This window comes from Azolla caroliniana, unplaced genomic scaffold (genome assembly GCF_043228905.1).
Source record: "Azolla caroliniana isolate FFs.n. ecotype wild unplaced genomic scaffold, voAzoCaro1.0.p SCAF_13, whole genome shotgun sequence".
Lineage (NCBI taxonomy): Eukaryota > Viridiplantae > Streptophyta > Polypodiopsida > Salviniales > Salviniaceae > Azolla > Azolla caroliniana.
In genome coordinates, this window is record NW_028230448.1 from 13,086,364 (window position 1) to 13,103,143 (window position 16,780).

General features: G+C 43.5%; 1 protein-coding gene across 1 annotated transcript; it reads right to left on the reverse strand.

The window, feature by feature from the left end:
- Positions 1–4,510: 4,510 nt before the first annotated feature.
- On the reverse strand, positions 4,511–8,039 carry LOC147856182 (MA3 DOMAIN-CONTAINING TRANSLATION REGULATORY FACTOR 1-like). Its single transcript, XM_087329157.1, has 3 exons — positions 7,757–8,039; positions 6,844–6,938; positions 4,511–6,558 (listed from the first exon to the last, which is right to left on the reverse strand). The coding sequence occupies exons 1-3, from the start codon at positions 7,989–7,991 to the stop codon at positions 4,711–4,713; spliced, it is 2,178 nt and encodes a 725-aa protein (XP_087185283.1). The 5' UTR covers positions 7,992–8,039; the 3' UTR covers positions 4,511–4,710.
- Positions 8,040–16,780: the final 8,741 nt, after the last annotated feature.

A 16,780-nucleotide genomic window follows, 5' to 3' on the forward strand; every position in this document is an offset into this window, starting at 1 on the left:
TTCGGCATCCACAAGACTTTTACATTAATTTCTCGAAGGTATTGGTGGCCATGACTTCACCATTTTGTTATGGATTATGTTCGTAATTGTGATACATGTTGCCGATCCAAAAAAACTCGACATCATCCATATGGCTTATTACAGCCAATGCCTATTCCCGAGAGTCCACGGAAATCTATTTCATTGGACTTCATTACAGATTAGCCCTTAGCCTACTCTTTGTAACCTTGTTTCCTTATAATATAATCTCATTTCCATTTCAAGTCTTCTCTCTCTCTCTCTCTCTCTCTCTCTCTCTCTCTCTCTCTCTCTCTCTCTCACTCACGAGTTACGACAATTTGAACCGAATGAGGTGTGATCAATGAATAGACACCTATTTATAGGTCCTTATGGAGTATGCTAGAATTTTCTAGAATATTTTAGATTTTTATGATATTTAATATAATCATGGAATATCATAGAATGTTGTAGAATACTCTAAATACCTTGTAATAACTAATAATATAATAATATATTATAACTATACATCATATATGTTATCATAATGGTTAAAGGTCTAATGTATAGACCAAGATGTCTTGGGCTCCAATCATTATAAGGCTAAAATGTATGTTATCATAATGGTTAAAGGTCTAATGTATAGACCAAGACATCTTGGGCTCGAATCCTTGTAAGGCCAAAATGTATGGCTTCATGACAAATTATCTCGGGATTTTCTCCAACTTCGCTGGTTGTTTGGCTGCTATGAAGAACTTCTTCCTCGGTCAGTCGAACCTTGTAATACATACGCGTTATTGGCCGAATCATTTGCAAACGATTTCAGTCAAAATTGCGCCCATGCCTGAGGAGTATTTAACGGCTACAATTGATGTGTTGCACACGGTTGTGATGAAAGTTTCCCACGAAGGGGGGAGACTACTCATAAGCAGCAATGCTCTTAGTTCATCCTCGATAGTCGTCCCTTGAGCCGAAATTTGGGAGCTTATACTTTCGTACTCGTTGAGGTGCGTTGGAGCGAATCGGATTCTTTCATCCGAAGGTTATAGAGGCGTCATATCAAATATATCTTCGTGGCGGCGACCTTCTTTTCGTAAGTGTCCGAAAGTGTCTTCCATAGTTGGAAGGCAATCAAACACAATTGCATCGTAAAGTACACGGACTTCGATAGATGCATCCGAATAGTGGCTGTGACAATTCTGTTGAACTTGTCCCATTCAAGCGGCTTGTATCCTTCTGCAGCATTTTCGTTTTCGATGGGGTCGATTGGCCCCTTGACTATTAAATAGTCTTGAATCTGCTCCTTCCATATTTGAAGTTCGATCTATCAAACTTCCTTAGACTCATCTCTGACGAGCCAGATGTTGATGCCATCTGTGTCGATTTTGAAGGGGGCTTTGTTTGGCGTTGGCTACAAACGATGGTTGGGTGCAGCAGACTGGCTCACCCGAATTCGTTCTAGTCGAGTTTGAACACAAGCCGGATCTTATTCGAAATTTAGGAGACTTGATCCGAAGTGACCACGGCTGACTAGCCTAGTTGAGTTTGACCCGAGTATGTCGAATTGTTTTTTTGAGTTCCGAACACAGAGTATGTGCCGATTATCCAAGCCGATCCTGCTTCAGGTGACTACAACAATGAGAAGAACAGATTCAGCTAATCTTTCTGAATGAAGCACAGAAGGGGGTTATTCCTGGAGCCCAGACAACTATAAGTGATTATGACAAGCGAGTGACTAGCGTCAGGTGACCTATTCGATTGTTGTCTAATCCAATGTAGTTCGTCTGAGGCAGAGCTTGTGAAGCGAAATCTCACTCTGTGCGGCTACAATCAAAGGAGTGAAGTGTAGCCGATTGGCTCACTTCAATGGTGATTTAGAATAGCGGAGTGCAGATTTTGCCGGTGTTTCTCTTCGCGGAAACGATCTTGTAGAGAGTTGCCAACCGAGATCTTCACGGTGTACAAAAGAAGAGTTGTTGATAGAAACTAGATAGACGGCAAACGCAGAATCGAAAGAACCTGGCTCTAATACCAAATGTTGAGAACGTGGTCGTGTTGTGCAGAACAAATCAACACTCTCCAAAGGTGAGGATCATAAGTGGATGCAAACAAGGTAGATTGATACCATCATCAACAGAAACAGAGAAACAAGACACAAGAAGAACGCAAGAGAGAGAGAGAGACGATTAGGCACAAGATGAACTATATTTCAACAACACTCAAAACTAGGTTACAAAGTTAGTTTATGTATTGATTGACTTAGGGCAAGTGCCCTTCTCACTATTTACATAAATAGCCTAAACCTAGTGTGTACAAAAGGAGACAATGTGAATACGTTCATTAGAGACCCACATTCAACAGAAACTAGTTATGGCCGGTTACGATCCTAACAAGAAACAACCACAGGAGAAGGTCCGAAACAATCCACTATCAACAAAGAGAATAAAACAGAAATACAAGCTCTACCTCCAGATACACCAGAGTGAAGTAGAGCTATGTAAGAAGCAACATTGTTGACAAAGTGAGGACTACACACCAAAGGGAATACCTATACTCTCAAACATATGACTGAGAGAGAAGAAACCATGGTGATAAAGCCCAGGGGTCAGAGTAGAAGGCACATAAAGCACACATTGAGTAGTGGAGTGAGAAGACTTGGTTGAACACTAAGCTTCTTGTATGGCGTTCTCAGATATGCTAATCAACCTCTCTTCTTCTCGTTTTTCTTTTTCTTCTAAAAAGAGAACGGTGATCTGTTTTTTTCTCAACTCAACTACCACTTCTACAACGACCTTTAAAAAATAACTAAATGGGCATTTGTTGCCCTTTCACACACATAATACAACATTGCTAAAGTGACTGGACACTTCAACAATATTTGTGTCTTGTTAGTTGGGTTTAGTTAGATGAAATTTTACATTCATTTTTGCATAGTACTCTCTAACTTTTTTAGCGTAGGACTTTCGTGTAGCTCGTTCTTCCTTCCTTCCTTTCGGTTTGTCGGTCTGTCCATGTAGCCAATTTATGGTGTGGACATCCTGATCATGAAACATGTGTCGTGCCAATGCCCGAACTCGTGTCCACCCACTCCGCTTGCGCAACCATGACGCTCAGCCTTTGCCAACCACGCAATATACAAAACCCTATCTATAAGAGATCTAAACATACAATAATTCTTACAAACGGATAAAAGCTCGTGAGCACAGCAATAGATAAACCAACATCACGTTTTTCTTAATATGTGATTGTTTTATATGTGAAGAAGAGAACCAATGATTGTTTTGTCCTCACAAGCTTGTACGGGTGTTATGTTGTAGGTTTTTTAAGGGTTACAATTACTCATCTCATTTGTAGTTTGTCCGGGGTCTTTTTGTTGAAAACAAAACTTGACCAAAGAGAGATATTACATGCCGTTGAACCAACTTTATTAAAGGTCGTCTTGACCAAGAGAGTATTATGAGAGTGAGAGTGAGAATTAAACTACGAAATTAGATTAGATAGCTTAGGGGTGGCTACATCGGTTGACTTCCCTACAATGAGTGTCATACAATTTCATTTTTTGTTACTAATCATATATCAACTTAGTATAAATGATAATGATAAGGTTTTGATACTTGTTGGAACTAATTGGATTAATCTTAGATGATTATACTAAGACCTTCAACATACTCCAAGTTGTGGATTTTTTATCATGACAAGATTATATGTATTGAAAGGTGGGCATATGGCTTGAGATATGATCCTAGTTCTCCATTGTTTGAGAAGATGTTCATTTTGTTGAGTTCATCATGTTCCTTACTCAATAGCTTGATGACTCAAGAGTCACATATGTGTCTTTTAAAATGCATAAACAAATGTCACTCATTTTCAAGGAGTTTTTTTGGGGGCACTAATTAGACACTAGAGGATTTCACAATAAGCCCTATCAAGAAGAAGAAGACGAAGAACAGTGGTTGTGCAAAGCATGATGCTGAAATAACCCCATAACATATGCAGGAAGTGATTGCTGCAAGCCCACCTTTTGCTTCTAAATAATATACTTTACATTCAACTACTTTACACATGTGAGAAGTAAACTATGCATTTAAGTAACTATCTAGCACTAACAATACCATGGGACTTCTAACCTTTTTAACTCCTATTAAGGTAGATGTAAAACATGAATTATGAATTCATACACCAATATATACCAAATACCTTCTTTAGTCGATGGTTCTCAGGTAAGAATTAATCCATTCGAGAGTACGGTTACATGCATTTTAAATCTAAGAAAAAGCTCAATTATCAGTGGAAATCTAGCTTATAAAGAATATACGGTAGGATATCTACCATATGTTGAAAACGTGTCATAGATGATATACTTCAGTAAAAATCATCAAACATGAAAAGATGATATACCATAAAAAGGTAATTACAAGCCAACATATACAAATATCTTAAAATAGACCAAGCAAACAAAATCAAGAACAAGAATAACTCGACAAACCCAAAGCAAAAAACAACACAAGGAGCATGAAGTAATTAGAGCCAACTTAAACAGGCGTTCAAAAAGTATCATCACTAAAAGTGTCACGCGGTTAAAAGATCTGGCTTGCATTCCAGAACTAAAACCAGAATTTCTTCTCCTACGAGTCAGCATCTAATTGCAGAAAATTTAAATTGTGTGCAATCCATCCATCTATTATGCCTCTGTACATTAGCATTTCCATTTACCTATGCACTACCATTTACATCACCATTAATATCCAATGGCGATGTAGACTTTGGTTCAACGGCAAACCCTGCAGAGAGCCATCCTTGAGCCTTCGCCTTATCCACGTACCGTAAAAGCTTCTGCTTTGCATCAGGTATGTCCAAGGCAAGATCCTCTAAGCTATCTGAAACTCTGGTGAAACCTTTCAACATCTCATTTGAAGTGATAAGGCCTTCACGAGAACATTCTTGCAGCAAGTTCAGCAAATTCTCATTCTGTTTCTCCATGGCCATAACAAGAGCTTTCTTCACAACTTCATGGTGGAAGAATGGCATATCAAGGTCCCGAATACACTGGCAAGCCTCCAACACATCTCCACCAGCTTCATACTCTTCCAAGAGCTTCACAATTTTGTCTTTTGCATCCTCTACAGCCCAGCCAGAGCCACCTCCCCAGCACCGCAAGATTCGTTCACCAGCATGCCGGGCAGAAAGCAATGCGCGTGTTGTGTTCACAATCTCACTTCCTAGTGAGTCTTCCTTTAGCTGCCCTTTTATTTCCTCCAAGTCTAGTGGAGCCAAGATATCATCCACCACAGCCCTAGCCAAAAACAAGGCAAGTTCATTTGCAGTATCAGGTATGTCTAACGCAGTATCCTCAGCAGACTCAAGAAGTAGAAGGAAAGCCTTCGCAACGTCTTCTGAAGTGATAACTTCAGTATATAAAGAAGAAAGCAATACCGATGTCATTTCCTTCTCACGGTTTTTCCTGTCCATTGCTGATGTTACCAACTTCTTCACAAATATGGCATTCAAACTGGGGGATGACAAATCCTCAAGACTCCTAATAACCTCTCCAACATCATCCGAAAGAAAGTACTCTTGAATGATAGATACAGATTTCTGCTTAAAGAGACTGATTTGATCTGTTTCAGAGGCACCCAAGTGCTGGTTTTCATTACTTTCAACAGGCTGCCTTATAGTAAAAGAAGCACTTAGAAGGTTGGTCTTTTTGGCTTCTGATACCAAGTCTGATAATATCTCTTTTGCATGGAGAATATCCAAAGACAGATCATCCACAGCATCAGCAAGGCGAGTAAACCCTTTAGACATCTGACTAGATGTTATCAATCCTTCATCAGAACCTTCCTTGAGTAGAGAGAAAATTAGACCTTCACAATTTCTCTTTTCCATGGCTAAAATGAGTGCTTTTTTTACCACCTCATGATGGAAGAAAGGCACACTCAGCTCCCTAATACACCTGCATGCCTCTTCTCTATCACCACTTTCGATATACTCATTAAGAAGGGCAGTTATCTTATTTTTCACAAGTTCAACAGTCATGTGTGTGCTTCCCCCCCATCGACGCTCTACAATTTCAGCATGCAAAGGTGGTGACAAGTAGCTTTTCTCAGCTTTATGTATGACATCATGACCTTTCGATCCTTCAGGCAAAGTTTGGGTTACTTTATGAATAAATGATGGAGGAAGAATATCATCAACAATAGCTCTAGCCACAAATAGAGCAAGTATATCGAGTGCATCTGGTATGTCAATCACCAAGTCATCAGACGATTCTACAAGTTTAGTAAACCCTTTTATTACTTGGTCAGGCTGAATGACATCAGCATAAAGAGCAGAAAGCAACACAGCTGCCATTTCCTTTTCTCGGTCATGTCGATCAAGGGACATGGAGATGAGCTTCTTCACGAAATAATGATGATACATTGAAGAGCCTAGCTCTCGCAGCTCAACAGCGGTCTCTGCAATATCATCCGTCGAAAAGTATTCTTCCACAATTTGGCCTACTTTGTTCTTATATTCCTGAATAGACTGAGCAGTCGGAGTAGCCACTAGTTTATATGGTTCCTGATGATTCAACATTTATTATGATGAGTTCGATAGAAATAAAGAGCGCCTAGCATATCCCACTTCAAAGCCATGATTTGGGTAAGGTTTTACACAAATTAGCTTTCTCCACCTTCCTCAACACCTCAAAATGATGATTCGTGCAGATTATTCAAATCCAACCAAAAACATTCTTCATAGCAATGATTCAACCAAATTTTACACCAATTAACTTCCAAAGGTTCTTTGAGGAATCAGACAAAAGAAAGAACATGTATGAAAAGAGTGTCTGGGATGTGATCTTACTGTTTCACTATCATAATTTGGATCGTTGCGATCAACACACGCCTCCCCATCTGTTTCCAACAAGGAGCCCCAAGTGCCTCTGCCACCTGCACCCCCTGGAAATATAAAGCTAAAACATCATATGAGCGTCTGAAAAAGAATGTGCTAAAAGACCATACTACAGCCTGAACAAAAAGATGCCATACTACCACCATCTTGACAGAAACATACATACTTATTCATAATCAGAGCTATATCCCATCTTTCCTAAGCATTATAGTAAGAAGATTTCGTCAATCATACAGAAAAACATTAATCTATACGCTCGTTATTGATAGAAGGTGATATCAAACATATAAACATTCATTAATCTATCCCATTGACATGCCTTTGTATATTTGGCTATGCAGAACTAAAAGCATCTCTTCCGAAAATACCCATTAATCACCATGATTGGATCAACTGTAGAAACATTGATTAATCCATACATTTGTGTCTAGATTTGTACAATTATCTATGTAGCTAAATGCATAATGGTATGGATTAATTTTTACATTTCAACGCATACTAATAAGAATTCCATTTTGTGAAGCTATCAAGGTTCTTTACTAGAAACGTACATTAATCTACACTCCTTTTCATGGCTTTGTCGCTATGTCACGTAGAGATCAAAACATTAACCAATACGCATTACTCATAATTTTATCTGAGTAGACAGTTGAAAATGTCTTTACGAGCAACATCCATAAATGTATACCCTAATCTGTATCGAGCTAAAATCGAATTTAAAATAACAAGCCTGGAAAAAGTTACACCACAGTCTTCCGTAGCTCTATGTCAAAATCAAACTCAAGAAGAAATGAATAAAGTAAGATTTGTTTTTTAAATTTCACTATGAGGAAAAGTCAGAACTAATATGCGTCCGAAATTTTACCTTTTTTGGGTCGGCAGAGCTTTCCAGAATGAGATCTCCTCTCATGTTTCGAAGAAGCGCCACCATTGGCGAGAGAAGAAGTTTTTCCATGCTTATTGTGCAGATCGGAAGAAGAAGAAGGAGTTATTGTGGATCGGGGCGAGGGCAAATCTGAACCATTGGAATTGTTCCCAAAAGACATGGAACGCATGAGCTCTCGCTGCTCATCTGTGAGAAAAGCTCTGGGAGAAGACATAGCTCGACTGACAGAAAAGAAAAGAAAAAGAAAAAGAAAAAGAGAGAGAGAGAGAGAGAGAGAGAAGATAATAGCAACCAAACAGAGTACTGAAACCCAAAACAGTAGTAACACTAAAATGAATGACTGTGGAATGAACCCCTAAATCTCAGAGAAATGTCTGAAAAAACGCGAGAAAATCCTAATTTGTAAGGAAAGAGAGCAGCCTCATCTCTGTGTGCTTTTACTCTGTTTCTTCTCCTTCCCCACTCTCTCTCTCTCTCTCTCTCTCTCTCTCTCTCTCTCTCTCCTATCCGGGAAGCTGACTCGGACGCCCGTAGATTTTCTTTCTCTCTGCATAAACCCTAGCTCCATGGCCGGTTTCACACTTGCCCCGGACACCCTTCATGCTCCTCTAGCACCTCATATCCTCCACATCCAGTGCCTCGTTACGCACATCCTCACGATCGACCGGGAAAAAAAAAACCCCCGAGAGCGGCTCTTCCCAGAAAACATGCTCGGCAACGATCGGGACGGTGGCATCAAGCAGTGCACACAAATGAAGCATGCGGCCTTGTATGATGGTCTCACACATATGGATATTCCGAGAAAGATATTGTGAGTGGGGAGAATTGTGTGCCCTCCTGAGTGATGTGGCCTTAGCTTTCCCATATGGCATAGAGAAGACCGCACGAGCGCGCGAACACATTGGCTTTCATGCTTTGCAACAAACCGATAAAAGTTTATGGGCATTCATGATGTGTTTACCATTGGTTTCATCGCCTATTATTGAATGTATGTTCTCCACTCCGACCCCGACGCAACACATTCTCTGTGCATATGTTGCAATGAAGTTTCATCCACGATGTGCTGATACCCAATTAATTGTCCCTTTACATTCACAAATTTGCTTAATAATGTTCGAGCACTTCCACGCTATCACAAGTGTGTGCTTCTCTTGTCTATTTAGTAACTAGATGAGCAACTAGACGAGCAAAGGTGCATAATTGTTTGCTTTGAAAAAGTTGAACATGCTTGTGAGACTATTTGATTGCATCATCCACTTGTTATAATGCAACATCTTTTACACTTTGAAATGATTATCTTGTTCCAGTTGTTACAATAAACCTTGTCTTTTACAATTGGTTGCATGAAAGTAGCCTTCTAACCTCCATTAGTGCCTTTGCATCGAAGATTAAAGGCATATTTACTTTGCTACCTCAAAGAACTAAGGGGTTAGTCAATATATTTTGCATGTAGCTTTTAAACATAGATATAGGAAACGAAATTTCAATATTATTGAAAGTTCATGTGGTGTAACCAATTGGGCTAGTTTGGCCAAATTACTTAAATAAAATTTCATTGAATACTTCCATGTTTGCACCATTTTCTTTTAGTAACGATTCGCTCAAGACACAGTATATAACAATCATGCACAATGCATGAATACATTTAGAACAAGTGGTTTTGTGCATATTCATTGTATAAGTGTTTCCTTGGTAATTGATTTTGTCTCAATTGAAAGGGTACAATATAAAGAGAATTGGCAATAGCTTAGCCGACTATGTGAATGTATTCATATAATGTGTGACAAGAATGACCAAAACATATTGGTCGTGTGTATATTGAGTGTTACTAGGAAATGAGGTGATGCATAGCTAAAAACCTTACAACGGAGGAGCATTTTTGAGCCACCTCGATACAATGCATGTTACAATTAGGAATGAGGACATGTGTTGTGGCTAGATTCTGCATTGTGCATCAACATTCTTGTTGTTTGCTCTTGATCATATTTGTGTTGAGTTTCGAAGTAATTGTCCAAATATAAATGTTCATAAAGGTTTAAAATCAAATACCCAAAATAGAGAAAAAGGTTGGTAACCATAGTTTGCAGAAAATTCAAAGGTTTAGAGTCATAATCAAGACTTCGAGTTTTAAAGCATTCCTTGTTCTCTCCCTTAAAGCTAAAGCTTCCATGTATCTCCTTAATAATCTCATGAAGCTCAAAGTTGAAGCTTAATCTATCGTATTAAGTCCCAAGCCTTGTAACCTTGTGGAATATATTAATGAAAGCTTAGATGTACTGGTAGCATAGATTGACATATTCGCATTCGTGGGGTTTCCTATTCGAATGCAAACAAATATGTACAATAACCATTCGGTTAAGTGTGCCATTTTTATTAAGTACGCTTTTTATAGAGGTCAAAATCCAGATCATAAAAATTTCATTGTTTCATGATGAAATTACATAAAACCATATTGAAACTATGTTCTAAACATTCAAAAAACACCAAAATGTTCAACATTCAATAAAATTGATGTTGTGAACCACAAAATGAATTGAACTTAGATCTTGCATTCCTACCATTACATAGGTTGGGCGTGGGTCTATGAAGCGAAAGCTATTAATCAGTTAATCGATTAATAGCTCATTATGTGGACTCATATAAGGGTAAAGCTATTAATTGATTAATAGCTCATTATGTGAACTCATATTAGGCGAAAGCTATTAATCGATTAATAGCTCATTATGTGGACTCACATTAGGGGAAAGTTATTAATTGATTAATAGCTCATTATGTGAGCTCATATAAAGGAAAAACTATTAATCGATTAATAGCTAATCATATGGACTCATATTAGGGGGCTCACTATGTGAGCTCACATAAAGGAAACTATTAATCGATTAATTCGTCATTATGTGGACTCACATTAGGGGAAAGCTATTAATCGATTAATATCTCATTATCTAAACTCGCATAAAGGAAAAACTATTAATTGATTAATAGCTCATTATGTGGATTCACATGAAGGGAAAGCTATTGATTGATTAATAGTTCGTTATGTGGACTTAAATACATGAAAAACTATTACTCTATTAATAGCTCATTATGTGGACACTCACATGAAGGGAAAACTATTAATTGATTAATAGCAATTAATCTATTAACACAAGTATTTGGATTCAAATCCCTACTTTTAGGTATTTTTGTTGCGCTATCTCAGCCAAGTACGTGGATCATTTCTCCAAAACCACATGCCACATATCAAACTAACGACATCACGTTGTCGCGGTTATCCGCGTTTGCATGTCGGATCCGAGTGGGACCACCAGGGTCATGGACCAGGAGGGGAGGAGTTGCTGGGTACCCGAATCCTCCGGGGCTTGCCGCGTTGCCGACCGGTTCGATCCTAGATATTCTCCGGATGCGATCGGTAACTACACAGGAAGCGAGAGGGGTTGCCCTCGTCCTTTCCGCCCCTTTCGCCGGTATGTACAAGGGGCCCAAAAGAGGCACAAGACACGGCCCGGTTAACCGCGCCCACACAAACACATATACACACCCAGTTACAATCGGCACCTCTACACCGGCGACCACACACGCAACCGCTCCCGGACCCTACGCTAACCTGAGACACACAAACCTACACACGCAACGCTCGCTGTGACGTCAGTTCCACGCGGAGAGGAAAAGGGAGCCTGCATCCTAGGGCCAGTCGGGGAGCTCTCGGGCTCATTCGCGCAACGGGACCCTCGTGCAGGGCCCGCCTCTTGCGCCAAAACGCTTTCAAGGAGCGCACGGGCTCGCTAAACCGAGTGGGGTCTTGCGCGCCAGGGAGTGAGTCCTGCCAACGAGCCACCTAGCGCGCGGGCTCCGCATAAGCAACAGAAGCCAACACCTACACACACACACTCGCAGACATGCCGAACCGCGGAGTGCTGAGAGCCAACGAGCATGAACTCAAGGAAAGCACAGACAGTCCGCATGCCGCCTGCCACAACCGAACACACCACCTATGCTTGCACATAGAAGACACTGAAACCCTAACAGAAACAGAGACAACGCACCCCTACACCAAGATGAAGAGAAGACAAAAGTATATATATATAAAGGGGAAGATACAACCCCAGCTTCGAGTCGGGCAACACCCAGAAGAAGAAGAAGAACTTAACCCTAACAAAGCTTTGTCACCATGGTTGCGGCGCCCAACTTCTCAAGAAGGAGGAGAAGAAGAAGACTACCAAGAAGTCCCGCCCATATCCGGCGTTCGCGCCCTCTTCCCCGATCGGTCCTCCCGAACATCGTTGCCGATCCGGTCACCCCTCCTTTATCCATCGCGTATGTTCTCCAATCGCACCCCTGGTCACTTCGGTTGTACGCTGTATTCCGCGCCTTGCATGCCGCACATGTCCCTCCGTTGGTTTGATCGTCTCCGCGTCCCGAACACCCCTGTGTGCCAACTCTCTCCGCTCCAAGCTCACCTTTCATAGGCTCTTCCCGTGTGCCGTTATCGTTCCCTGAATGCGCATTCGTTCTTCGGTCCTTAGGTGACCCCAATACACGCTCCTTGTTCCTTCTATGGTCGTCATGTCATGTGGCGTCTTCCGCCTTCCTTGTTCGGCACCGCTTGTGTTGAACGTCGTCCTGTACCCGTGCTTGCTTCGGCCCTCGATGGCCACTCGCACGTCTCTTGTTCCGCTTTCGGGTGTGCCCTTTCCGGCTTGGCACACCGCTCCTTAATCGGGTGTTCCCGGTAGCTTACCGGAAGATCACCCTTGACGCAGCCCAGCCCGCATGGCCTCCTTCGTTCACATAATGCCTCGGCTGGTCGGTGCCTGTCGTGTTGCCGCCTTCGTCCCCTTGCCGCTACCTTCCATTACCCTCGATCTCACGTTGCCACATCGGCCAAACGGCCAGGGTCTCCGGGCAAGTGTGAAGGATCCTTCTCGGGCCTCCGTTTTGTTGGGTCACCGACTCGTGTGCCAAGCGCGTCCGATCTTTGTCTTGCCGACACTGCTGGTCGGACCCGTATCCGGTTCGTGGCCGCCTCGCCGGCCTCATACCTCCTTTTGCTCTGCTTCTCGTCGTTTGATCACGTTCTCCTGCGGCCACCATCCTTCTCTCTAGGTTTCACGCCGACTCTCATCGCCGGCTACCGGAGTGTCTGGTTCGTGGCGAGTGTCTTCGTGGGATCTCCCCTTTCCTATCTTCGGTTTCCCGCCTTGCCGCCGCCACCGTTCTTCTCTCTAGGTCTCACACTGGCTCTCGTTGCCGGCTACCGGAGTGTCTAGAACCGGTGTGTGTAAGGTCGCGGCAGCACCGCTTGTCGTTTTCCTCTCGCCGTTGTCGTGAAGATTCGTCACTACGCACGGATCGTGAGGTGGAACCGCCGGGGTTCTGGACCGGAAGGACTTGAAGTTGGCGCAAACTTTAGCGAGAAAGTACTTAAGCTAGATTGAAAGAGAGAGAGAGCTTGAGATAGAATAGAACGCTTGAATTTAGATTGAGAGAGATTAAGATTGAACTCTTGATTTTAGATTTTAAGAAACAAGTTACACGATCAATTCGGTAACGAATTTTCTTCTTCTTATTTCATAACCAAAAAAACCTAACCCTTCTTCTTTTTCATCCCTTCTTTTATAGATGTTGATGCATGAGAGGGTACAAGACATGCATAAAATGCATGTTCGCCATTTGGCGCTCATGTATTACATGTGGTGCATGATAACCATGTCACTCATTTTAGCTCTCATGTATGTGAATTTACATGTAAAAGTATAATGATAAAAATAAAAATTCAACTAAATGTCATGGCTTAGTGGTAAGCCTATTGACTCTTAACTAGGAGGTGCAAGGTTCGAATCCCTATTTGCCCTCCTTGTATTTAATTTGGCCGCCGGATATCGGATGCCGGTAGCCGCTGGATCACCAGCTCCACCACCGCCTCGTCGGCCCGTCGGATGCCGAATCGCCGACGCATGCCGGTTACCGTCCAGTTCCGTTTTGGTTGGCCAAAACCTTTACGAGTGGCTAGGCCACCTCCACTCTTAGTTCAAGTTACCTTGAACTCTCTATGCTCCACACATAAACACAAAGATAATAACTTTTGCTCTACCTTATATATGATGAGAGCCTTATTCGTCCTGTCTATGAGGGATATCTCACAATTTTCTCTTTTTCTTTCGCAACTTCTTACCCACATAAGTTGACACTTAGATGTTTGTTTCTTATGTAGTAAAATGCACCTCTTCAAGATCTTCGTCTTTTGTACGAAGATATTAAACTTAGAATTAGTATATTCACTATTATTGTTTTATATGATTGACACTTGATTTCGTACGTCTTATGTGATTTTCACAGCATTGCCAAAAATCTTCACAACACTGTAGTCCCGACCTTCGCGTCGGCCTCTTGTGCTCGTCACGTTCACCTACCGCCACCATCCTTTCCTATAGGACTCACGCCGGCTCTCGGGCCGACTACCGGAGTCTCTAGAACCGGTGTGAAGGATCCTCCTTGGGCTCGTTGTATATCGGACCCTTATCCCGGGTCGTCCTTCTCCGCAAGTCGAGAGGGTGGCTCTCACCACACCCTCTCCTGTGGTACCGACGTACCGTGTTCTCGGCCTCTCCGTAGGCCCGCTCTCTCCTCCCTCCTGGATCGGTTATCCGGAAGTCCGCTCCGCCCGGTTCTCGTCTGGGTTCATCCGTCATTCTCTGGATTGCCATGTCCCGTTCTCTTGCTGCCACGTTAGTATCTTAGTCTTACGTCGGATCCGATGCCGATCGCCGAAGTCTCTAGCCCGGTGTGAGGTGATCCATAGGACCAGTCTTCGTTCTCCGCTTCGTCCCTTTGAACTTCTCCCGAACTCGTCGTCGCCCTCCTGCTATGCTCCCACCTCCATCTTCCATCTCTTTTGGTCTCACCTTGCCACGTCGATCAAATTGCCGAAGTCTCCGGTCAAGATGTGGGGACACCGATTTCGTAACAACTCCCGACGACTCATCCGGGGCCACCGACCCTTTTAGTGATGTCGGTGGAAAGCATCCGCTCTATGATCGATCAAGCCCCGCCTGGGCTTGATTCTCCAATGTCCGGAGTTTCGGCTCTAATGTCGATCCTACTGAACTCTTTCCGTACTCTCGATCATTTCCCCTTCGATTTCCGACCTTCGCTCGGTCAGTCTTTCTCCCCATGTAAAAGAGGGCAGCTCGTCCCACACCCTCTCTTGTACCGGCACCGTCGTGCCTTGCTTGGCCTCCATCTCGACAACGTCTGTCTCGTCCGCGCGCCCCCTTCCTACTGTGATGTCGCGTCGTCGCACGCCACCTTCGTTTCGCATCCGGGTGACCGCGCTCTGTGAGCTGCTCGGAGCTCCTCCTCTTTATGCTGGACGGTCGAGCCTTCGGTGAAACTCGTGGGACTCCATCCCCGTTGTAACAGTCAACTCCTTCGACCTCGCCCATCTCGATGTGCCGCTTCTCAACTCTCCCCCTCGAAGTATTCGGCCTCGAACTCCATCCTCCCTTGTCCCCTTTCACGTCGGGTTCACCAAAGATGTTGCGGCTATCCGCGTTTGCATGTTGGATCCGTTCGGGACCACCAGGGTCATGGACCAGGAGGGGAGGAGTTGCCGAGTACCCGAATCCTCTGGGGCTTGCCGTGTTGCCGACCGGTTTGATCCCGGATATTCTCCGGACGCGACCGGTAACCGCACAGGAAGCGAGAGGGCCTGCCCTCATCCTTTCCGCCTCTTTCGCTGGTATGTACAAGGGGCCCAAAAGAGGCACGGGACACAGCTTGGTTAACCGTGCCCGCACACACACACACACACACATATACACACCCGGTTATAGGCGACACCTCTACACCGGCGACCACACACGCACCCGCTCCTGGACCCTACACTAACCTGAGACACACACACACACAGCTACACACGCAACGCTTGCTGCAACACTAGTTCCACGCGGAGAGGAAGAGGGAGCCTACATCCTCAGGCCGATCGGGGAGCTCTCGGGCTCGTTCGCGCAACGGGACCCCCGTACAGGGCCCGCCTCTTCCAGAGCAACCGCCTCCGGCGCCAAGCCGCCTTCAGGGAGCGCACGGGCTCGCTGAACCAAGTGGGTTCTTGCGCGCCAAGGAGGGAGTCCTGCCAACGAGCCACCTAACGCGCGGGCTCCGCATAAACGACAGAAGCCAACACCTACACACACACTCGCAAACATGCCGAACCGTGGAGTGTTGAGAGCCAACGAGCAGGAACTCAGGGAAAGCACAGACAGTCTACACGCCGCCTGCCACAACCGAACACACCACCTATGCTCGCACATAGAAGACACTGAAACCCTAACAGAAATAGAGACAACGCACCCCTACACCAAGATGAAGAGAAGACAAAAGTATATATATATATATAAAGAGGAAGATACAACCCCGGCTTCGAGACGGGCAACACTAAGAAGAAGAAGAAGAACTTAACCCTAACAAAGCTTTGCCGCTATGGTTGCGACGCCCAACTTCTCAAGAAGGAGAAGAAGAAGAAGACTACCAAGAAGTTACTAACCCTAGAAAATTCTTAACAAGAGTGACCCTCGACCAAAATGGCTCCCTTCCTTTTATAGAACAAGGAGAGGGATGCGTAACTATGTGGGATAAATCCTCCCCCTTATTCTATACATTGTTTCCTACTATACATGTGCACATGTTGCACACCACCGACTTGCCCATTCCACCCCGGTTTCACACTATAGCCGAAAATCTTCACGACAACGCACAATCTCCAAACAATTACCATCTAAAATATGCAGAGAATCAGGCCATCTAAACTTTGCACAATACCTCCCTTCTCTAGTATTCATACCATAAACACCAAAAAATAGACATAGGAAAGAAATGTGGTGAGTGACGTGGATTGCAGCAGCGTGAGAGCAATTACATCAGCAAGGAGGGCCTCAATGATGGATGTTGGGGTTGGGCTTTCTTAAAATTAGAACATGAACAAAAAAATTGGGATTTTGTTTTTTA